Genomic DNA, 23,874 nt, shown 5'->3' with positions numbered 1-23,874 from the left:
AAGAGATTTCTTTTAGACTTTACTTATTAAAACATATGTACCAACAATCTTTAATAGATATCTTGTATGCCCATCATGTTTTATAGTCCTTAATCTTTTATGGAGAGCAACAGACATCTACTGAACAAAGAAGCATTGCAGAGAAAGTAACTTTGTGTACAATGCAGATTAAAGCACTCCTGCTTCTTTGTATGTTAAATGATTCCTAGTCTGCTATAAAATAAAATTGCCTCTTGTGTATATTCTAATATTAGCCTCCCCCGCTGTTACTTTGTACACCATTTGCAGGAAGCATGTTGACAGTCAGCATGTATAAATGCTGATTGCTGACCCTAATAGTGTGTTGGGATAGAGGTGTCCCTGTAGAGAATGGAAGGAGGTTTCAGCACTTGGACAGCTCCCGGTGCTGATTTTCTTTCCCCAGCCAGCTGCAGCCTCCAGCAAAACAGAATCTCATCAGCTTCATTGATGTAAGCAAAGCTGAGAAATCTGGAAACCTCACCCTGAGGATGTGCAATCAGCAGTATGCAAATGACGCTCCCCACCAGACCACTCTGTGTTCCTTGAAATATTTACCAGTTTCCTTTGTCGCTTAGTATGGAAGAGATTGTGCTGGGAGCAACAGCCTCAAAGTACTGCTTCTACCTAATTCAATTTTAAGATTTTTCTCAGAGCTCAGATAGAGGGGTTAGCATATAATCAGGTATAAAGCATGTGTCTCTAGTCCAGGTCATGTCAAACAAGAATGTACTATTTTATTACAGGTCAGAACACCATGTATTGTGCCTAGCAGAATGGCAGCTGTGTTTATTTCATGCTGCAGAGAGGGATGAAAGAACACTTTCTTTTTAATTAGTCCCTTGGAAATCTGTCTGAGATTTAAAAAAAAAAAGTATACCTTACAGATCAGAGGAAACAAAAGATGGATGTTTCTCTTGGATACAGCTGTCAAATAGTGTGTGTGTGGTGTTTGTGTGGTGTGTTTGTGTGGTGTATGTGTGTTTGTTTGTCTGTTTGTGTGGTGTGTGGTGTGTGTGTGTGTGTGTGTGTGTGTGTGTGTGTGTGTGTGTGTGTGTTTGTTTGTCTGTTTGTGTGTGTGTGTGTTTGTTTGTCTGTTTGTGTGGTGTGTGTGTGTGTGTGTGTGTGTGTGTGTCTGTTTGTGTGTGTGATGTATGTCTGATTGTGTGTGGGGTGTGTGTGTGTGTGTGTGTGTGTGTGTGTGTGTGTGTGTGTGTGTGTGTGTGTGTGTGTGTGTGGTGTTTGTGTGTGTGTGTGTGCAGGGGCGGACTGACAACTCATGGGGCCCCCGGGCAATAGGAGATTATGGGGCCCCCATACCAGTGTTTCCCACCTTTCACGTTATATTTTTACAGACTAAGATATAATCATTTATTGACAACAGTAAATATGTTATATTGAGATATTGTACACCGCCAAAAAATGGGTGTGGTCACGCAACAGAATGTGGGCGTGGTCATGGGTGGGGCAAAATATACATGACCTTAGCAGTGGTGTAAAAGGTCTGCCGGGGAAGTCTGAACTCTGCCATAGTGTTTCCCCCCAAAATACATGTAATCTGACAGCATTTCACCAAAAATCCATGCAATTTGGCAGAGGTTCCTCCAAAATACAGATAATATGGCAGTCGTTCCCCCAAAATAGACATTATCTGGCAGCAGCGGTTCCCCCAAATACACATAATTTGGCAGCGGATGACCAAAAATACATGTAGCAGCAGTGGTTCCCCCAAAATACACAGAATCTGGAAGCAGCAGTTCCCCCATTATACACAATCTGGCAGCGGTTCCCCAAAAATACACATAATCTGGCAGCTGTTTCTCAAAATACACTTAATCTGGCAGCAGCAGTTCCCCAAAAATAGTAAATCTGGCAGCAGTTCCCCCAAAATAGGTGCCCCCAGTATAGGTAACCAGGTCAAAAGGTATCCCCAGTGGAAGTATCCAGGTCTATAGGTTTTCCCAGTGCAGGTATCCAGGTCTATAGGTGTCCCCAGTATAAGTAGCCTAATCTACAGGTGTCCCCAGAATAGATAACCAGGTCTATAGATGTCCCCATTTAAGATAGCCAGGTCTATAGATGTCCCCAGTTAAGATAGCCAGGTCTATAGGTGTCTCCTGTATAGATAGCCAGGTCTTTAGGTGTCCCCAGTATATGTAGCCAGGTGTATAGGTGTCCCCAGTATAGCCAGGTCTATAGGTGCCCCCAGTATAAGCAGCCAGGTGTATAGGTGCCCCCAGTATATGCAGCCAGGTGTATAGGTGCCCCCAGTATATGCAGTCAGATGTATATGTCTCCCCAGTATAGCCAGGTGTATAGGTCTCCCCAGTATAGCCAGGTGTATAGATCTCCCCAGTATATGCAGCCAGGTGTATAGGTGCCCCCGGTATATGCAGTCAGATGTATAGGTCTCCCCAGTATAGCCAGGTGTATAGGTCTCCCCAGTATAGCCAGGTGTATAGGTCTCCCCAGTATATGCAGCCAGGTGTATAGGTGTCCCCAGTATAGCCAGGTTTATAGGTGCCCCCAGTATATGTAGCTAGGTCTATAAGTGCCCCCAGTATATGTAGTCAGGTGTATAAGTGCCCCCAGTATATGCAGCCAGGTGTATAGGTCTCCCCAGTATATGCAGCCAGGTGTATAGGTCTCCCCAGTATAGCCAGGTCTATAGGTGCCCCCAGTATATGCAGCCAGGTGTATAAGTGCCCCCAGTATAAGCAGCCAGGCTTGTAGGTGTCTCCAGGAGGGGAGACAGCCAGTGAAGGAGGGCGATGGGCATAGCAGCGGAGAAGGGGGGAAGTTCCCCCCCCCCCCTTCTCTCACCTTGGGGCCCCCCTTCCTGGCTCTCCCCTCCAGAATCTGTAATGTGTCGGACAGCTGGAAGCGGCTGACAGCAGGCGGAGACTTACCGCTGTTCAGCCACCGGAGGCATCGCTGATCTGTGTGCAGCTAGTCTGGGTTTCTCAAGCCCACACTAGCTGCACACAGATCAGCGATCCCTCCGGTGGCTGAACAGCGTCTCCGCCCGCTGTCAGCCGCTTCCAGCTGTCCGAAACATTACAGATTACGGAGGGGAGAGCCAGGAAGGGGGGCCCCAAGGTGAGAGAAGGGGGGGGGGGAACTTCCCCCCTTCTCCGCTGCTATGCCCACCGCCCTCCTTCACTGGCTGTCTCCCCTCCTGCTCAGGGTTCTCTGGCGGGTGGCGGGCCCCCCCTGACCACGGGCCCTCGGTCCGTGCCCGAGTGCCCTAATGGTCAGTCCGCCCCTGTGTGTGTGTATGTCAGTGTATGTGGTGTGTGTGTGGTGTTTGTGTGATGTGTGTGGTGTTTGTGTGTGTGTGTGTGTGTGTGTGTGGGGGGGGGGGGTTGTGTGTGTATGTCAGTGTGTGTGGTGTGTGTGGTGTGTGTGTGTGTATGTTAGTGTGTGTGGTGTGTGTGTGTGTGTATGTCAGTGTGTGTGGTATGTGTGGTGTTTGTGTGATGTGTGTGGTGTTTGTGTGTGTGTGTCAGTGTGTGTGGTGTGTGTGTGTGTGTGTGTGTATGTCAGTGTGTGTGGTATGTGTGGTGTTTGTGTGATGTGTGTGGTGTTTGTGTCTGTGTGTGTGTCGGTGTGTGTGGTGTTTGTGTTTATGTCAGTGTGTGTGGTGTTTGTGTGTGTATGTCAGTGTGTTTGGTATGGGTGGTGTTTGTGTGGTGTGTGTGGTGTTTGTGTGTGTGTGTGTGGTGTTTGTGCTTATGTCAGTGTGTGTGTGGTGTGTGTGGTGTTTGTGTGTGTGTGTGTGTGTGTGTGGTGTGTGTGGTGTTTGTGTTTATGTCAGTGTGTGTGTGGTGTGTGTGGTGATTGTGTGTGTGTGTGGTGTGTGTGGTGTGTGTGTGTGTGTGTGTGTGTGTGTGTGTGTGTGTGTGTGTGTGTGTGTGTGTGTGTGTGTGTGTGTGTGGTGTTTGTGTGTGTGTGGTGTGTGTGTGTGTGTCGGTGTGTGTCGGTGTGTGTGGTGTTTGTGTTTATGTCAGTGTGTGTGTGTGTGTGTGTGTGTGTATGTTAGTGTGTGTGGTGTTTGTGTGTGTATGTCAGTGTGTTTGGTATGTGTGGTGTTTGTGTGGTGTGTGTGGTGTTTGTGTGTGTGGTGTTTGTGTGTGTGTGTGTGTGTGTGTGTGTGTGTGGGTGTGTGTGGTGTTTGTGTTTATGTCAGTGTGTGTGTGGTGTTTGTGTGTGTGTGTGTGTGTGTGTGGTGTGTGTGGTGTTTGTGTTTATGTCAGTGTGTGTGGTGTGTGTGTGTGTGTGTGTGTGGTGTGTGTGGTGTTTGTGTGGTGTTTGTGTGGTGTGTGTGGTGTTTGTGTGTGTGTGTGTGGTGTTTGTGCTTATGTCAGTGTGTGTATGGTGTGTGTGGTGTTTGTGTGTGTGTGTGTGTGGTGTGTGTGGTGTTTGTGTTTATGTCAGTGTGTGTGTGGTGTGTGTGTGTGTGTGTGTGTGTGTGTGTGTGGTGTTTGTGTGTGTGTGTGTGTGGTGTTTGTGTGTGTGTGTGTGTGTCGGTGTGTGTGGTGTTTGTGTTTATGTCAGTGTGTGTGTGTGTGTGTGTGTATGTTAGTGTGTGTGGTGTTTGTGTGTGCATGTCAGTGTGTTTGGTATGTGTGGTGTTTGTGTGGTGTGTGTGGTGTTTGTGTGTGTGTGTGTGTGTGTGTGTGTGTGTGGGTGGGTGTGTGTGTGGGTGGGTGTGTGTGGTGTTTGTGTTTATGTCAGTGTGTGTGTGGTGTTTGTGTGTGTGTGTGTGTGTCTGTGTGGTGTGTGTGGTGTTTGTGTTTATGTCAGTGTGTGTGGTGTGTGTGGTGTGTGTGTGTGTGTGTGTGTGTGTATGTGTTAGTGTGTGTGGTGTTTGTGTGGTGTGAAAAAAAACTACTCCTATAACTAGCCTAGGCTAGGGAAGTGTGTGAACAGTTCAAGCTCTAGACATAGCAAGGATGGGCTCCTCCCCCCAACCTGAGCAAGAAAAGGAGGAACAGATACAATAATGGTATGTTTTTATATGCAGCCGGCAACAGGGTAACTACAAAACAAAAATTGTCAAGGATCCGCCCATCTAAGTTCTAAGCCTTTCCCCAGCCTTAGTAAGCAATGCAGCAAGTATCTGTCCCACTCCACCCCCTCAGTAAAAAAATGCCACCAGATTTTGTTCCCATCTAGTAAGAGTTTTCCTCTCCCACCCCTTTGAATAGCAAAGCGTACAGTGGAGTACAGATATCTACTCCAATGCCAGGTCCTCTTCTCAGCATTACTGCAGAAGCATCCCTCTGTAGGCTCCTGATGCATGTCATGTGACATCGTAAGAGAATACAGATAGATGCTGCTGCACAGTGATAGGCTGCAGTGAAGAAGAGAAGACCTGCCACTGGAGTAGGTATGTGTGCTTTACACTCCGATGTAGGAGAAATAGAAGCAGGCTGCATTAGTGAAAGGTGTACCTGCACTTGATTTATGATGCAAACAAATATACATGTAAAAGATTCCAGCTTGCTTGAGTTATTATCGGTAGATATTTCCTTCCTTTCAGAGTTATCCCTCTGTACACCAATCAGTCATTGTTGTTCATAAATCACATCCCTCTGAGCTGTTGTAAGATTCTGCAGAAACACAAAAAGCACTGCACTATAAAAAAGCCTCAAACCTCATATGCACGCTGTACAGAACCCAGTCAATGCAGCCTTCCTGCTCCGTCACAGCAGAGAATTTAGATATAGGTAGCACAGTGGCATAGTGCTGGGTCCTTTGCAGTGCTGGGTCCCCAGTTAAAATCCCAGCCAGGGCACTATCTGCCAGGTGATTGTATGTTCATCCTGTGTCTGTGTGGGTTTCCTCTGGGCACTCCAGTTTCCTCCCACATTCAAAGATAGTGATGGTCAAGTATATGCAAATAACTTCGAGTAGATGCAAATTTATGCAGCTTGAAAATGAACCAATCGAATTTTACCTCAGCAGGATTTGATTGGTTCATTTTCAAGCTCCATAAATTTGCATGAAATTTGCATAAATTTGCTCGAAGTTATTTGCATCTACGTGACCATTACTATTCCAAGAACATACAGATAAGCTAACTGTCTTCCCCTTAAATGTACTTGACTTTAATGGACATGACTATGGGAGGGGGATTAGATCGTGAGCCCCTCTGAGGGACAGTTAGTGACAAGACTATATATAATCTGTAAGGCACTGCTGAAGATGTCAGCACTATATAAATATGAAATCATAATAGCGTGTGTGTACAGGTGTCCCCCTACTTTATTTAAAGGTCTGATATGTTGGATACTTAATCAACAATGACAGCCAAACACATTGTTACCCTCCCTGGCACACCCTCTGAAAGGTATCCCCGATGTGTGCTGTGCTATCTTCCCTCGTCCATTCTCTACAGCAACAGTTTTTAACGAGTTAAAGTATCCTTGAGCTGGGATGAAATCTATCAAATAAAGCCCATGGTGGGCTACATTTCCTTTATAGAAGTGTCCTGGCCCTGCTTGTTTGTCTTCATGTTGGACTGGAGGATTTCATCTAATATGAAGACAACCGGGGAGTGGTCCCCCGGCCCTCAACAGCCTCTGAGGACGAGGAGTAGTGCCACACGACTTCTAAAAAGGTTAACTAACCCACCACAGGCTTCATTTTTTTTTGTACACAGTTCAGGGGTACTTCAACCCTTTAAATGTCGCTCTAGGGAGAGGGCCTTGATCTCTACAAGCACCAGTTATTGCCTGGGTGTACTTAGCTTTATACAGTGAGCAAAAAAATACCTGAATTTATGTCTGTTTTACGTTGTGGGTGGTCAAGCAAGATAGTCTTTTATGACTATGTGGTTGCACAGAGACATTTAATCCCGCTACTTTACAGTCGTCTCAGGCTTTCTGGTCATTATCAGGGCAAGGTATGGAGGCCTAGGCTTTGTGGAGTGAGGACTATGGAGATAGTAGTAGATTTGTGATAAGGTGGATCATTTATAATGGAACTGCTTTGGTTTTCAGCAAAGTCATATCTCAGTATATTTAGTCAAAACTGTAGAATATCCTGCTTTGGAATGTGTTGATCGATTTTAGCCTTAAGAAGAACAACCCTTAAGCAGAACAAGACTGAATGGTGAATACTGTAACTGTATGCTAACCCATAAAAAAAGATAAATAATTTAGTGAATATTTATTGCTTAACTTGTGTTTGTATTGACTTTCTAGCAGAGTTTAATAGGTGTGGCATGTAATGCATAGCAATAGCCTTCTTTTTTTCTCCTATGCTTTCCAGTTAACCTTTGATACTTAAGATGGGAAATTTAACAGAATATGATAAGGGTAGACAGGTCTTCAGCAGCTTCATTTGCTCAATTACCATAGCAGCAACAGTGCTGTAAGCAAAACGTATGATCACTCTTTGTGCTGTACAGAATATCACTTAGGGGTGTGAAGTGTAAACACATTCTGATAGTGTTGCTGAATTGGTCTCAGGGTCATCTGGTCAAAATAACACAACTGTTTTAGCTCGTTTTCAATATAAGGAAGTCACATTACAAGTGAAAAAGTAGTATTAAAATGTTCAAATACAATAAAAGTAATAGAAATTGTGCTGCTGTTACAACTCTTGAGTAACTACAGTGTCTGCAAGGAAGCCCACGGCACACCAAGGCAAAGTTAAATCCTGGCTTTATTGGGCAACATCAAACACACGGAAGGCAGCTGACGCGTTTCAGACACACAGGTCTTAGACAGATAAATTTTCATCTTCTCTTTAACCGCTTCCTGACAAGCTGCCACATTAAAACAGGAGAAAAATGTAATTGCATATAGGCCAAAATGGCAAAGTAACATTATGTGAAGAATTTTTTAGTAACTTGGTTACTACTTAGGTAAAATTCCATACATCAAAATCTAACTGGCACTTTATGTCATTGAGATAATATGACATGAAAACTATTGTTGGATATTTACTCCTCTTCATACCATAGTCTGACTGGTTGCCATGGGCATCCACTTATCTTCTCTTAGGCTTTCCCTAGAATTCACTTTGATTTGATATTGTTGTAATGCTGGAATGTCCTTTGAAGTCCATAACTAATGCTGGCAGAATAGAGACCGGTGCATATGGCAGACAAAGCATAATTACCATAATACTGAATCAGGCTGCGCAACATTGACAAGCTTCAAAGGCAGTAATTAGGATTTGCTAGATCTCAAGTCATTAGGGAACAAGAGACCTCATACTCCATCTAATCGTTCTTACTGGTAATTAACAGACAGACTGATACTGACCACGATTTGTAGTTATTAATATTGTAACCTTGGCTTTCTGTCACTGTGGCAACAGCAATTACAGTAAAAGTCGTTTTTTAAATAGAAAGTCATTTTCCTCATTTGTAAATGAAATCTAATGGAAACAAGCAATGAACAAAACAGAAATGAATTGAACGTTTACAATAACAAATACACAGCTGTGCTGAAAAATAGGCCCTCTGTCCAGAGTTTCCAGCAGCATTGTTCCAGATGGTTACTTCTCTCCGGATAATGATCAGGTTAAGATAATTTATATCCAACCACAAGGATTACAGGTAGAATAATTCTCTATATCAAGAGATCTCTATTCTCTGCCCATGGTACTATGAATATCATTTACTTATATAAAAGAATACATATTGAAATAAATTAATGGATTGATTGAATATGTCACTATTACCAGTAGCATAGCAATAGCTAGATGCAGAGGTACCAACCCCATTGGAGCCCTTGGACCACATGGGCCCATCAACGACCCACCTTCAACTCCTGTATTAGCTTTTAATTGGTTCTATGCTGGTAATGATCACCTCTATATGTGCTTTGAATAGTAGTAATCATTAGCAAACTGTTCTCCTCCACCTACTTACAACTGTCTATCACTGCAGCTGTTTTTGGCAGATTGTGGTGTTCCATATCAATTGCTTTAGAAGGGCCCAATGTAAAACTTGCGCTGGGGCCCCTAGCTACTTGGCTACACCACTGACTATTACTTTGTGTAAACATGTCCATTACATTTGTTTTACAGTAAAAATATTTTTATTCTTATTTTTGCATTACATTTTGTAATTGTATCAGCTGACTTTTATTTAAATTTCAGGCTTTGTAATTTTTTTGCTTATTTTATTGTTACTTGTTAAACATTCCTGTGTTGTATATGCCTGTTATTTTTCATTTTTGAAAGGTCAGATTAGTTTGAGGATAGAAGTTTTTAATGGAATAATTTTGTTCTGCACAAAAACATGTAGCCTCCGTAGAAATCTGAAAATGGCAGCATATTGTACAGTGGTGAGACCAGTATTGACCTTTTGGCGCTGAAACATGGACATGTACAGATGCTAGTGGAGATTGAACAGACACTGGAGAATGAAGACTTTAGGTGCATGTTCAATATATGATAAATCCTAATAAGCAACTTGGCCCATGGCTTAGGCTTTGTTTTAGATTTTGGCCTCTTAAAGAGGAACTCCAGTGAAAATAATGTAACAAAAAAGTGCTTATTTTTACAATAATTATGTATAAATGATTTAGTCAGTGTTTGCCCATTGCAAAATCTTTTAAATCCCTGATTTACATTCTGACATTTATTACATGGTGACATTTTTACTGCTGGCAGGTGATGTAGCTGCTGCTTGCTGTTTTGGCAGTTGGAAACAGCTGTAAACAGCTATTTCCCACAATGCAACAAGGTTCACAGACAGGAAACTGCCAGGAGTACCATGGTCATCAGAGTTTCTTGTGGGAGGGGTTTCACCACAATATCAGTCATACAGAGCCCCCTAATGATCCGTTTGTGAAAAGGAATAGATTTCTCATGTAAAAGAGGGTATCAGCTACTGATTGGGATGAAGTTCAATTCTTGGTCACGGTTTCTCTTTAAGTAATTGAGTTTGACACCCCTGATGTAGATATAGGTATGTGTAGATAAACTGTCTGGGACAAAGAAGGGTGATGTAAACTTTTTTCAATAAGAGCTATTTGTGTTAGCAAACATTTTCATCTACTCTACCTTCAGCCCTGAAAAACTAATGCAGAGAGGACTGTTTGTTCTGTAAAATGAAAGCTTAAAGAAACTGTTGTTTACCATCAAAAGCTAATCTTCAAGCCCTTGTATGTACAAAATGAAACACTGCTGAGATATGAGAACTGCTGCCAATCTACGTGAGCATCTCTGCTTTTAATACTTTATTATGAGGGAACAAGTGAAAAGGTCACAATAAAGCTTGCATATTATTATAGTTAATATTTAGTATTTATAAAGCACTGACATCTTCCGCAGCACTTTGCAGAGTATATAGTCTTGTCACTAACTGTCCCTCAGAGGAGCTCACAATCTAGTCCCGAGCATAAACTTATACGAGCACTTGTAGAAACACATGTCAAATATATGCAGGTAAAATGAAGTGAGAAAACACCAGAGGTTTGTTAATTACAAAATGTGCTTTTGCAACCTTAACTGAACCTAGATATTAATAGCGCAGCTTTGGTAAAAAGCGTTGTCAGTAGTAATCCATAGTGCTATGTCTATCTTTTCCTTTCTTTATTAAACATTTTTTTTATCTTGGTGCAAGATCCTTTGATGCTGCTAATTAAAAATACTTTTTGTGCTGATGAAGAATTTAACGTTCATTGAGTCTCCGAGTTAATCAGTGTTTCCTGTTTTTTTTTTCCTCCTTAGGGAAAGCCGTATGCTTTTGACCGTGTGTTTCCTCCAAACACCACTCAGGAGCAAGTCTACCATGCCTGTGCCATGCAGATTGTTAAAGGTAAGATTCATAGTTTATAATGTTTTTTCATAGCTTTGAGTTTTGTTATAATCTTTGGTCCTTTAAGTGGTACTTTAACCATATATCTTATATACTCACATATAAGCCTTATTTTTCAGCACAAAAATATGTTGAAAAGTTACTCCTTCAGCTTATATGCAAGTCAGTGGAGCAGAATGGAGGGTGGAGCAGGTTTTGTTACTGGCATAGGAGTGTAAAGGTGCGTACACACATGCGACTATAGTCATTTGAAACGATCGTTCCCCGGTCCTTTCAAACGACGATCGTTTGAAAAAAAGCAGCCAACGACCATGAAGTCTAACGACGGACGAGCTAGATCGTTCAAAACGAATGATCTAGCTTGGCAGATTTTTCCCAACGACGATCGTTTGCAAAAGTAGTACATCGTTGGAAACGGTCGTTTGTACTAGGCTTGACATGCGCATTTCACTATTTCTCCATGGAAGTTTTCATTTTTATGCGCAGTCGCAATAGTTGCTTTACGTGATGTAACGTTCGTTCTAACGATCTGATCGTTACACACCTTTTTAAACTAACTTTACTTAGGTCGTTCTTTCATCAATTAAAAGTTTGTTCGTCGTTGACAACGAACGATCGTTGTCGCATGTGTGTACGTAGCTTAATGATCTTGCACTAGTGATCCTGCTCTTGCCAGCTGGCTCCCTGTTGTGTCCGTGCAACCCATCCACTGCAACATGCTGTGCAAAAATACCTGCAGTTTTCTTAACCTTATTTTATTTACTTATTCAATTAGTGGTATCAAATGTGTGCGGTGTTATTTAGAGACTATGGCCCATATGCAATTCACTTTTTCACCTAAGGTATCTCCTAGGTGTTATTTTCACAACTTGTGAAAAAATGTTTATTAAATCACCAGCAACCAAATGCTCAAAATTATTTTGACAGTACTTTTTCCCCTACTCTTTGGTACTTTTTCAATTGCAAAGTGCTAAAAAGTTATTTTAAATCGAAGATGATTATTTCCTAGGAGAAATCTCAGTAGAAAAAGTGAATTGCATATGACCCTACCTCTTGCTTTACCCATGTGAATACTAAGGGCCCTTTTCCACTGGCATCATATTGTGACCTGATTCTGATTGCTTGCAGATCACAAAAAGCTAGGTATTTTTCCACGGGCAGTTGATCGGCCTCTCAAACTCTCACAACTGCTCGCTGCTGCCCGGTAACTGCTCACTGCTGCCTGGTAACTGCTCACTGCTGCTTGGTAACTGCTTGCTGAGCACACAGTTCAACTGCTAGTGGAAAAATGGGCCTGAAACAAGAGGTATATTTTGGCTGCCATATTTATTTCCTTTTAAGCAATACCAGTTTCCTGGCTGTCCTGCTGATCCTCAGCTTCTAATATTTTTAGGCATAGATCCTGAACAAGCATGCAGAAGATCAGGTGTTTCTGACATTTTTGTCAAATCCAATCAGAATTTCAAGATGGGATTTTAATTGGCCATTTTCAAGCTGCATACATTTACATACAAAATCTGCATAAAGTCGTATGAACTTATTTGCAGCTCATTGACAATGCCTACTAGTGCTACTAGTGACACAACTACACACCAGGCTTTATTTTTACAGCAGAGATGATATATATAAAATATTCCTGTGTACACATCAGATATACAGTCACAATCAGATATGCATTTCTGATTTTGAACATTAGGTCTTTGTTTTCGCACACATTTTTTTACCTTAAAATTTACAATTGTATGCAAATGTTAGTGTGCAATTTTTTTTTAATGCACGTAATTAAAGTCATTGGGAATTTGCATGTGATGTGCAAATGTATGATGAAAGGAGTAATTTTTTTGGTACTTATCTGTTAGCCGGGCGCATCCGGCAGGTGGCGACAAAACTCTACCAGAGTTACATCTCTCCCTACTATCCATGTCGGCCTGGAGGGGGAATAGTAATTAGCGCCACCTGCCGGATGCGCCCGGCTAACGGATAAGTATCATTTTTTTCCACGCAAGCGAAAAACACAAACACAAAAATGTGAATTTTGACAAAAGTGCGATTCTTCATTGATTTTCACTAGACGTGCGATGAATGCGTTTTCACACATTCCAAAAATGCACGCATGGTTTAATAGGTGTGAACCCTGCCTAACTGTTTTTAAATTGGTTCATTGTTTAGCTGTTCTGGACTAAGCACTACTATCACTATATATACGAGTTAGGTACTTATCCGTTAGCCGGGCGCATCCGGCAGGTGGCGCTAATTACTATTCCCCCTCCAGGCCGACATGGATAGTAGGGAAAGCTGTAACTCTGGTGGAGTTTTGACGCCACCTAGAGGATGCGCCCGGCTAACGGATAAGTACCACGAGTTATTTAGTGTGACTGTTATCTGAGAAATAGATCATTTTGTTTAAAGGGAACCTAAACTGAGAAGGATATTTTTCCTTGTAAAATAATACTAGTTGACTGACTCTCCGGTACTTATCCGTTAGCCGGGCGCATCCTCTAGATGGCGACAAAACTCCACCAGAGTTACATCTTTCCCTACTATCCATGTCGGCCTGGAGGGGGAATAGTAATTAGCGCCACCTGCCGGATGCGCCCGGCTAACGGATAAGTACCGACTCTCCTGCTGATCCTGTGTCTCTAAAGGCTCATACACACATCAGACTATGGTCTTTGGAAAATGAAAGATCACAGACCAATCTTACCACCCTTCATGTAGTATGAGAGCCATACTCTACACAGTCTTTTCTATGGAGCTGAACTCCACATCAGAAAAAAATCTTTGCAAGATGCTGCACACAAAGATGCTGTACAGACACAAAAGATCAGTATCTGCAAAAGATCTGTTCCTGACAAAAATCCATTCCTGCAAATTGCAATGATAGTCTGCAGATCATCATACACACATGATTTAACTGACATTCATCTGCAGATCAAGCAATCATCCGCAGATCTGAAAATCCATCCTGGTGGATCTGATCTGCAGATGAATGTCAGTTAAATCATGTGTGTATGATGATCTGCAGATCTCATAGACTATCATTGCAATTTGCAGGAATGGATTCTTGGCAGGAACAGATCTTTTGCAGATACTGATCTTTTGTGTCTGTACAGATCCGTGTGTGCAGCATCTTGCAAAGATTTTTTTTCTGATGGGGAGTTCAGCTCCATAGAATAGACTGTGTAGGCATGGCTCTCATACTACATGAAGGGTGGTAAGATTGGTCTGTGATCTTTCATTTTCAAAAGACTATGGTCTGATGTGTGTATGTGGCCTAAGGCCTCTTTTCCATGAACTGTCGAGCTGTGTGTTCAGCTACCAGGCAGCAGCAAGCAGTTACCAGGCAGCAGCAAGCAGTTACCAGGCAGCAGCAAGCAGTTACCAGGCAGCAGCAAGCAGTTGTGAGAGTTTAAGAGGCATTTCACTGCCTGTAAACAGTTTGTGGAAAAGAGGCCTAATACTTTTAGCCACAGCCCATCAACAAGCATGCAGATCAGGTGCTCTGACTGAAGTCAGACTGGATTAGCTGCATGCTTGTTTCAGGTGTGTGATTCAGCCACTACTGCATCCAGAGAGATTAGCAGGACTGCCAAGCAACTGGTATTGTTTAAAAGGAAACAGCCCTATCCCTCTAAATTGAGGTACCCTTTAAATTACATTTTGAATTTATTAGGAGATGGAGTCAGTACATTTTTTATCAACTCCAACTCCAACTCCAGGTACCCAATAATTGGAGTACATTTGAAATCGGCGCCGGTAGACTTGGGCGCAGGATACAGCGGTGAGTACATTTGAAATCGGCGCCGGTAGACTTGGGCGCAGGATACAGCGGTATATGGCTGATCCTGCTTCTGCACAAGTCCGGGCCGATTTAATTACTATTCCCCCTCCAGGCCGCCATGGATAGTGGGGGAATGAAATAATTCGGCTTCCAGCGACTGCTGTATTATTATGTTTTTAAAGAGACTCTGAAGCGAGAATAAATCTCGCTTCAGAGCTCATAGTTAGCAGGGGCACGTGTGCCCCTGCTAAACCGCCACAATAGCGCTGCTAAACGGGGGTCCCTTGACCCCCAAACCCCCCACTGCGACACTTGGTCGCAGACTTGGTCGCTCCTGGAGGCAGGGCTAATGGCTGCAGCCCTGCCTCCAGTCGCGTCTGTCAGCAGCGCATCGCCGCCTCTCCCCTGCCCCTCTCAGTGAAGGAAGACTGAGAGGGGCGGGGGAGTGGCGGAGATACGCGCTGACAGACGCGCGTGGGGCAGGGCTGCGGCGGTTAGCCCTGCCCCAACCAGGAAGCGCTCCCCTGCATTACGGAGGGGATTTGGGGGATCAGGGACCCCCGTTAAGCCGCGGGATAGCGGCGGTTTAGCAGGGACACACGTGCCCCTGCTATCTATGAGGTCTGAAGCGAGATTTATTCTCGCTTCAGACTCTCTTTAAGCAACCTCGGCTCCGTCTTCTGACGGAGCCGACATTACTCACTGAGCGCTTCAATAGGAGTGATTCCTATTGTAGTCTATGGAGGCGCCGGCTGCGCCCAAATCTAGCAGCGCTGAAAAGCACTGCTCCGCAATAATTGCTCCAACTCCATCTCCATCAGTGGCGTAGCTAAGGAGCTGTGGGCAAGTTTTACATTGGGGCCCCCCAAGCACTCTATACATAACAATTGCTACAGGGCACCAAAACCTGCCAATGGCAACAACAGTGTGGGCCCGTTTCCACTATCGCGAATCTGCATGCAGATTCGCACTGCCAATACAAGTGCATGGGCCTGTTTCCACTTGTCAGTTTTCCTGAGCGTTTGTCTGTGCAGGATTTTTCTGCACGGCAGAGCCCTCAGAATTCGCCTGCGTGTGGAATGCATGCGAATCGCCGCTAATGTATTTAATAGGGAAATCGCCTGCGGCTTTGGTATGCAAATTTTCATGCGAATTCGCATGGAAATTAATGGAAAAGCACACCGGCACTGCCATGGTTAAATTCGCATACAGCGTCATCCATGCGAATTTTCATGAAAATTCGCATGAAAATTCGCATACAACTGGTATGCGAAATTCGCTTTCGCATGTGAATTTTTACCATGGCGATTCGCACCGCACAAGTGGAAACGGGCCCTGTCAGAGGTGCAAGAAGGGAATGGGGAACACTTTGTTAATGATTACCACTATTCAAAGTATCTATAGAAGTGATTATTATGAGCACAGGACCAATAGAGAGCTAATATCACAGTTGCGTGAGGGCCCCTCTGGCCCAAGGGTCCTGATGCAGTCGCAACCTCTGCACCCCCTATTGCTACGCCCCTGATCTCCGTAGCCCTTTTTCTGCCTGCATACATTTGGGGTTCAGTGTCAGGCAAATGACTGTAAGTATTTATGCTCACTAACTCTATTCCTCTCCCCTCACAGATGTGCTGGCTGGGTATAATGGGACTATCTTTGCCTATGGGCAAACCGCCTCTGGGAAGACTCACACCATGGAGGTAAGCTTAGAAAGATTGTCAGTATATCATAAAATGTAACCTTCCATATTTTACAGATGTTTACAAAACTGCGGCAAAATGTGTCTTCAAGTGTAATTATAGTGAAAAAAAGTGCCCTTAGGGGGGTATTTACCTCAAGAAGGGGAAGGCTCTAGATCCTAAAGAGGCTTCTCCTGTCCTCCTCAGCAGAGGGGATCCAGCACTGGGACCCCTGAAGATCTGCTTCTCACCCCTATTGGGAGCCCAGCAGCTTTCCTGCGGAAGTAGTCGAGCCTGATTGGGTCCGCTCTATTGCGCAGGCGGGCCATTGGCTTTGTTTATGTTTTGATTTTTCCACGGCTGCCAACGCTGAATTGGGGTGACACAGGAGGATGGGGGAAGCTTCATTAGGATCCAGAGGTTTCCCCCTCCCGAGGTAAGTATCAGATTTGTATTTAATTTAAAATTACAGGTTTCCTTTCAGTTGATCTTTCTGTTTGTTCAGCATCTGTCCCCCAATGTATTATATTTGATCTTCTGTAATTGTTTTGGCTATACAATGTCACATATAAAGAAGTCAGATTCCAGTAACAAGAATACCCAAAAAGCCGTGTGAAACACCACCTTAAATAGCATTTACAGAGAGAGCCTGTTGTTGCTGGGTGGTTGGGCTGGTGCACACCAAGAGCGGTTCTGAGTGTTTTTAAAAACGCATGTGGGTTGAAAACTGCTTGGCTAATATATTGCAATGGGATGGTGCACACCAGAGCGGTTTGTTTTTTCCCCAAACGCAAACATGGGTCCTGCAGCATTTTTACGGATTTCTGAGGCGTTTCTGCCTGAATGTTAAGTATAGGAAAGTGGAAAGTTGCTCTGAAAACCGCTAGTTCAGAGCGATTTTCCAAACATTTTTGTTACAGAAGCTGTTCAGTTACAGCTTTACTGTAACAAAATATAAAAAATGCTACACCAAAACGTTCCAAAAAACGCTAGACATGTTTAGAAAATTGCTCCAAACATGCCTAGAATCGCTCTGAAAAACCGCTAGCATTTGCGGATACGCTAGTGGTTTTTGGTGTGCACTGGCCCTTACACAATACATTCACAACTGCAGTGGGTGTGGGGTGGGGGGCAGGAGTAAATAGCAGATAACATATCAGGATCCCAGCTTCAGCTATCCCAAGGGAGCCAAAAGCAGCATCCGATTCCTAACTATGCAACATGCTGAAGGGTAATGATGTCAGTATAGTTGTTCTTCAAGTGACATTTATTGGCAGGCCTTAAGGAGGGCAATCCAAGTGCAGATATAATTATTGTCCACTGCTCATTAAGCAATGAGTAACATAGATCAAAAAAAGATATACTATGTTAGAGGGTGTATTTAAATAGCATACAAGATGTCAGGGATAGGTCCTGGATGGCCAGTTTATATTCACCTTATTTGGGTTGTGGTTCCTTTAAAGTGAACCTGAAATGAAAATAAACTTCTAAGATAATCAGTTGAATGTGTAGTACAAATGATACATAAACCGTGGCCCATATGCAGTTAGCTTTTCCACCTGAGTTTTCTCCTAGGTGATATTTTTACACTTGGCAATAAAATGCCATTTAAGCCACCAGCAAACAAAAAAATACTCAAAATGATTTTGTTAGTACTTTTTCACGTTTTGGTATTTTTCCATTGCAAAGTGCTGAAAAAGTATTCTAAATCGAAGATGAAAAATAATCTCCTAGGAGAAAACTCAGTAGAAAAAGTTAATTGCATATGCCCCCATTAGTAATATAGAAAAGAGTTTCATATTTTTATTTTTAATTTTATGGCTTTAATTTTTAAGATTTTTAAGCTCAGACTGTCACAGTTGCAGTTTAGAATCCACACAATGCTTTGTTTACCTGAAAAAGATACAGATGCAATGACTCTTTGCATTTTCCTTCACTAAAACCTTATTATCCGCCTCGCTCTGACAGATATCAGCCTTTCAGCTTTTATTTACTTTTCAGTAAACTGGACTGAATTCACAAGCCTTCATTTATGTACAAACCACAAATGTGTATTACAGGTCTTGTTTAAGACCAGGTATTTTGAAAGAGGGAGAGCATAAGGAAAGGTAGACAAGGAAAGAGCCAAGGGTGAAAAGAGGGAGGGGTAAAAGGAGGTGGAGGGGGTAAAGGGAGGGAAAGAGAGTGCGATGGAAAGGGAGACAAAGTGGGGATGATGATGGATGCATTGTTTTTTAGAGTGTTTTGGTTGTTTTTTTAGGTACAGTAAAACCTCTTTTATCCAGAACTCAGTTAACCAGAAGTCTCAAGCAACCAGAAACAAAGTTCTGGCCTTGCAGGATGCATATATCTACTTTTATACTTCTTTATTCAATAAAAATCCTCTGTTACATTAAGTCTGTCCTTTGTCCTAATTTGTTAAATAATGTATTTCAACATTAATACAGAGTTTATGGTAAGTATACAGTGTGGGGTATAGTACTGTTTTTAAGCTGGGCCTATTTTTAACAATGGGTTTCAAGCAACCAGAAACTGCATTTATCCCTACATCAGCCAATCCCTGTTGGATTGGATAATTGGGATTTTACTGTATAGTATAAAGCTTTTTTGTTCTAATATGTAAAATAGCTCAAAAAGTCTTGGGAAAGGGATGGCCAAGGCAGTTATTAAATAATCTATACAATCAATCATCAATTAATAATATCAAATTTCATGCATCCTGCCAACGAGATAAGGATACTGGATAAAAAATAATGAGAGTTGGCTCTTGGGTGCATGAAAAATTACAAAAAGCTTTATTATATAACATCACGAATAAAAACTACCACATAAACACATACTGAACATCTATGAAGGGTCTAAAACAGTGAATCATTCCTCCCGGAGAGCAACCTGCTGGTTAGAACTAAATGAGGCTGCAGTCCTCAAGCAATCCCCCCAGACAGAGAGTCCTGCTTCCAGATAGATGTAGAGTATCCAATACAGTGATATAATCCGGATGGTATATTCTTAGGATAGAACAAGTTCACAAACCACAGATAAAGATGATATCATCCAGACTAATGCACAGCCATGTACTAAAGGGATGCCGCTGTGAAATGTTAATGAGCCAAACATTTGTAATCCATGAGGATCCTGGTTGATATAGTATAGACATGAACACGTAAATGTCCAGAAACTCCCCCAATCGCAGGGAACACAGCAAACGGTAACAGGTGTATATTTGATGTACAATGGGCCCTGCAAGTGCCTGGTGCAAAACGTAGCAGATGGATAGAAGCACGGATATATCAATGGCAGTTCATGCATATGTCAGCAATCCGTCATTTGTACAAGGTGGACATAACACATGAGAGTCCAGGATCTCCCTCAGTCGCAGGGAACCACAGCAGATGTATATTTGTATATTTGATGCACAGTCGGTCATGCCGGTATCAGATGCAAAGCATGGCGGAATACACAGATATGTCAATGGCGATTCATGCATGTGTCAGCAAGCCATAGTTACCATCCTGGTATCCAAGTATTGGAGCTGTAAGGAAGTTCAGCGGCTCCTGAGGTGCACTCCGGAGAGGATTATTGGCTGTCGTGGAGGCCTGACATGTTTCGCCGCCTCTCGCGGCTTTTTCAAAGGCAGACAGCAACACATACAAATGTGTACGCCATAATGGCGTTTATATCCACCGCCGTGTGTGTCTCGGACCCGCCCAACCCCGCCCACGCACCCGCCCACGTCCATCAATGAGCGTCAAGGACGCACCGAGCGGCCAAACGTCACAAGGTACGCCCACCAACGCACAGCGAGGACGCACGTGACCAGCCCGCTGGAACGCATATGCGCACCATAATGCCAACCAGGAAGCGCATGACGCGACCCGGGAGGCAGATAGCAGGCGAGGCCCAGGGCGGGGCGGAGGCACGGAAGGGCGGGACAGAGACCCAAACCGCAGCAGAATTCACATAATTAAAAATACACCCCAGTAACAGGTGACTAAATGGTCAAAACAGAGAAACATATATCCAAGTGTCAGGAACATTCAGCTACATGGGTCCCACACTGGACATATTTATAAATACATACATATAACTAGCTATGTGATATAGGGGCCTGGGGGTCCAGTAGTCGTGGCTAAAGGTAGATGATTCACCACGGCAACAGGGCCATGGATGCCAATAGCATCCAGAATCACAGCCCCCATAAAAACAAACAAAAAGGAACAAAAAAAGACCAAAAAGCAAAAGATCTCTAGATATATGAAGTCAGGGCGAGAGGAGCAATAATCAAAATCATATAATAGTGATAGTACTGCACATTAGGGCCCGTCCCCAGCAAGCCCAGCGTATGTACAGTCAACTATATGTCACAGGGGGAGAGAACAAAGAAAATGCTCACAGGGAGGAGACAAACAGAGTGCCCCACCAAACGCAGGGGGGAGGAACACCTCAGAGCCGAGAAAAGTCCAGTTTAGTTTGGCAGGAAAACACGATAGTTAATGCTGTCGTTCAGACCCTTAGGTTCAGTTGCCTTTAGGTTGAAAATCCACCTGGATTCAAGTTGTAACAGTTTTTTATCTATGTCCCCACCCCTGGGATGGGCATGTACTCTGTCCAGGCCCACAAATGTGATAAAGCTAGGGTTGCCCCTATGTTCAAGATGTACATGTCTAGAAATGGGAGACTTAAAGTTGCATGTAGTGATGTCACCAACATGGTCCTTTATTCTTTCTTTAAAGGCTCTTGCCGTTTTGCCGATGTAGAAACATCCACACCTACAATACAGAAGATAGATCACGCCTATTGTGTTGCAATTTACAAAATGTTGCAACCACCATTGGCGACCATTTGGTAACACCACCGACCTGCCAACTAAAAGGAAACGACAATATACACATCCTCCACACGTGTAGGTCCCAGCTACCGTGCAGTGTTTGCCCGGCCCACCCCTGCCCCAGAAGTGGCTCGAGGTAAGCATATTCCTTAATGTTTGACTACGTCTATAGGTGACTTGCGGGGTGGGGGATACAAATCCCCCAAGATTTTTATCGGACGTCAGAATATGCCAGTGCCGACGGAGAATTCCCTCCACCTCACTTCTTTGTTCATTATATCGCGTGATCAAGCGTGTTGTACTGTTAATATCAGTTTCCTTAGTCTTTTTGACCAATAATTCCGTGCGATTAGCTGCCTTGGCGCGTTTATATGCTTTTTTAAGCCATTTGTCCTTATATCCCCGCTCCCTAAACCCCGCAAGTCACCTATAGACGTAGTCAAACATTAAGGAATATGCTTACCTCGAGCCACTTCTGGGGCAGGGGTGGGCCGGGCAAACACTGCACGGTAGCTGGGACCTACACGTGTGGAGGATGTGTATATTGTCGTTTCCTTTTAGTTGGCAGGTCGGTGGTGTTACCAAATGGTCGCCAATGGTGGTTGCAACATTTTGTAAATTGCAACACAATAGGCGTGATCTATCTTCTGTATTGTAGGTGTGGATGTTTCTACATCGGCAAAACGGCAAGAGCCTTTAAAGAAAGAATAAAGGACCATGTTGGTGACATCACTACATGCAACTTTAAGTCTCCCATTTCTAGACATGTACATCTTGAACATAGGGGCAACCCTAGCTTTATCACATTTGTGGGCCTGGACAGAGTACATGCCCATCCCAGGGGTGGGGACATAGATAAAAAACTGTTACAACTTGAATCCAGGTGGATTTTCAACCTAAAGGCAACTGAACCTAAGGGTCTGAACGACAGCATTAACTATCGTGTTTTCCTGCCAAACTAAACTGGACTTTTCTCGGCTCTGAGGTGTTCCTCCCCCCTGCGTTTGGTGGGGCACTCTGTTCGTCTCCTCCCTGTGAGCATTTTCTTTGTTCTCTCCCCCTGTGACATATAGTTGACTGTACATACGCTGGGCTTGCTGGGGACGGGCCCTAATGTGCAGTACTATCACTATTATATGATTTTGATTATTGCTCCTCTCGCCCTGACTTCATATATCTAGAGATCTTTTGCTTTTTGGTCTTTTTTTGTTCCTTTTTGTTTGTTTTTATGGGGGCTGTGATTCTGGATGCTATTGGCATCCATGGCCCTGTTGCCGTGGTGAATCATCTACCTTTAGCCACGACTACTGGACCCCCAGGCCCCTATATCACATAGCTAGTTATATGTATGTATTTATAAATATGTCCAGTGTGGGACCCATGTAGCTGAATGTTCCTGACACTTGGATATATGTTTCTCTGTTTTGACCATTTAGTCACCTGTTACTGGGGTGTATTTTTAATTATGTGAATTCTGCTGCGGTTTGGGTCTCTGTCCCGCCCTTCCGTGCCTCCGCCCCGCCCTGGGCCTCGCCTGCTATCTGCCTCCCGGGTCGCGTCATGCGCTTCCTGGTTGGCATTATGGTGCGCATATGCGTTCCAGCGGGCTGGTCACGTTGCTTCCTCGCTGTGCGTTGGTGGGCGTACCTTGTGACGTTTGGCCGCTCGGTGCGTCCTTGACGCTCATTGATGGACGTGGGCGGGTGCGTGGGCGGGGTTGGGCGGGTCCGAGACACACACGGCGGTGGATATAAACGCCATTATGGCGTACACATTTGTATGTGTTGCTGTCTGCCTTTGAAAAAGCCGCGAGAGGCGGCGAAACATGTCAGGCCTCCACGACAGCCAATAATCCTCTCCGGAGTGCACCTCAGGAGCCGCTGAACTTCCTTACAGCTCCAATACTTGGATACCAGGATGGTAACTATGGCTTGCTGACACATGCATGAATCGCCATTGACATATCTGTGTATTCCGCCATGCTTTGCATCTGATACCGGCATGACCGACTGTGCATCAAATATACAAATATACATCTGCTGTGGTTCCCTGCGACTGAGGGAGATCCTGGACTCTCATGTGTTATGTCCACCTTGTACAAATGACGGATTGCTGACATATGCATGAACTGCCATTGATATATCCGTGCTTCTATCCATCTGCTACGTTTTGCACCAGGCACTTGCAGGGCCCATTGTACATCAAATATACACCTGTTACCGTTTGCTGTGTTCCCTGCGATTGGGGGAGTTTCTGGACATTTACGTGTTCATGTCTATACTATATCAACCAGGATCCTCATGGATTACAAATGTTTGGCTCATTAACATTTCACAGCGGCATCCCTTTAGTACATGGCTGTGCATTAGTCTGGATGATATCATCTTTATCTGTGGTTTGTGAACTTGTTCTATCCTAAGAATATACCATCCGGATTATATCACTGTATTGGATACTCTACATCTATCTGGAAGCAGGACTCTCTGTCTGGGGGGATTGCTTGAGGACTGCAGCCTCATTTAGTTCTAACCAGCAGGTTGCTCTCCGGGAGGAATGATTCACTGTTTTAGACCCTTCATAGATGTTCAGTATGTGTTTATGTGGTAGTTTTTATTCGTGATGTTATATAATAAAGCTTTTTGTAATTTTTCATGCACCCAAGAGCCAACTCTCATTATTTTTTATCCAGTATTTTTGTTCTAATACAGTACATGGCTGCACTGGTGATCCTTGCTCCATATCCCCTAACTTAACAATAGTTTTAATAAAAACAATGTTTCAA

General features: G+C 43.6%; 1 protein-coding gene across 4 annotated transcripts in view; it reads left to right on the top strand.

The window, feature by feature from the left end:
• KIF5A (kinesin family member 5A) overlaps positions 1 to 23,874 on the top strand; it is a 221,804-nt gene that overhangs the window by 97,545 nt on the left and 100,385 nt on the right. For 3 of the 4 annotated variants that reach the window (XM_068267433.1, XM_068267432.1, XM_068267431.1), the window contains 2 exons: positions 10,717 to 10,804; positions 16,212 to 16,285. In XM_068267433.1, the coding sequence (XP_068123534.1) occupies positions 10,717 to 10,804; positions 16,212 to 16,285 (162 nt within the window). Of the gene's footprint in view, positions 1 to 10,716; positions 10,805 to 12,030; positions 12,111 to 16,211; positions 16,286 to 23,874 lie in introns of those variants that run through there. The other variant, XM_068267435.1, reaches the window with a different exon arrangement.

This window comes from Hyperolius riggenbachi, chromosome 2, assembly GCF_040937935.1.
Source record: "Hyperolius riggenbachi isolate aHypRig1 chromosome 2, aHypRig1.pri, whole genome shotgun sequence".
NCBI classification, from domain to species: domain Eukaryota; kingdom Metazoa; phylum Chordata; class Amphibia; order Anura; family Hyperoliidae; genus Hyperolius; species Hyperolius riggenbachi.
The sequence above is the reverse complement of the archived record's forward strand: the minus strand, read 5'-3'. Positions and strand labels throughout refer to the sequence as shown.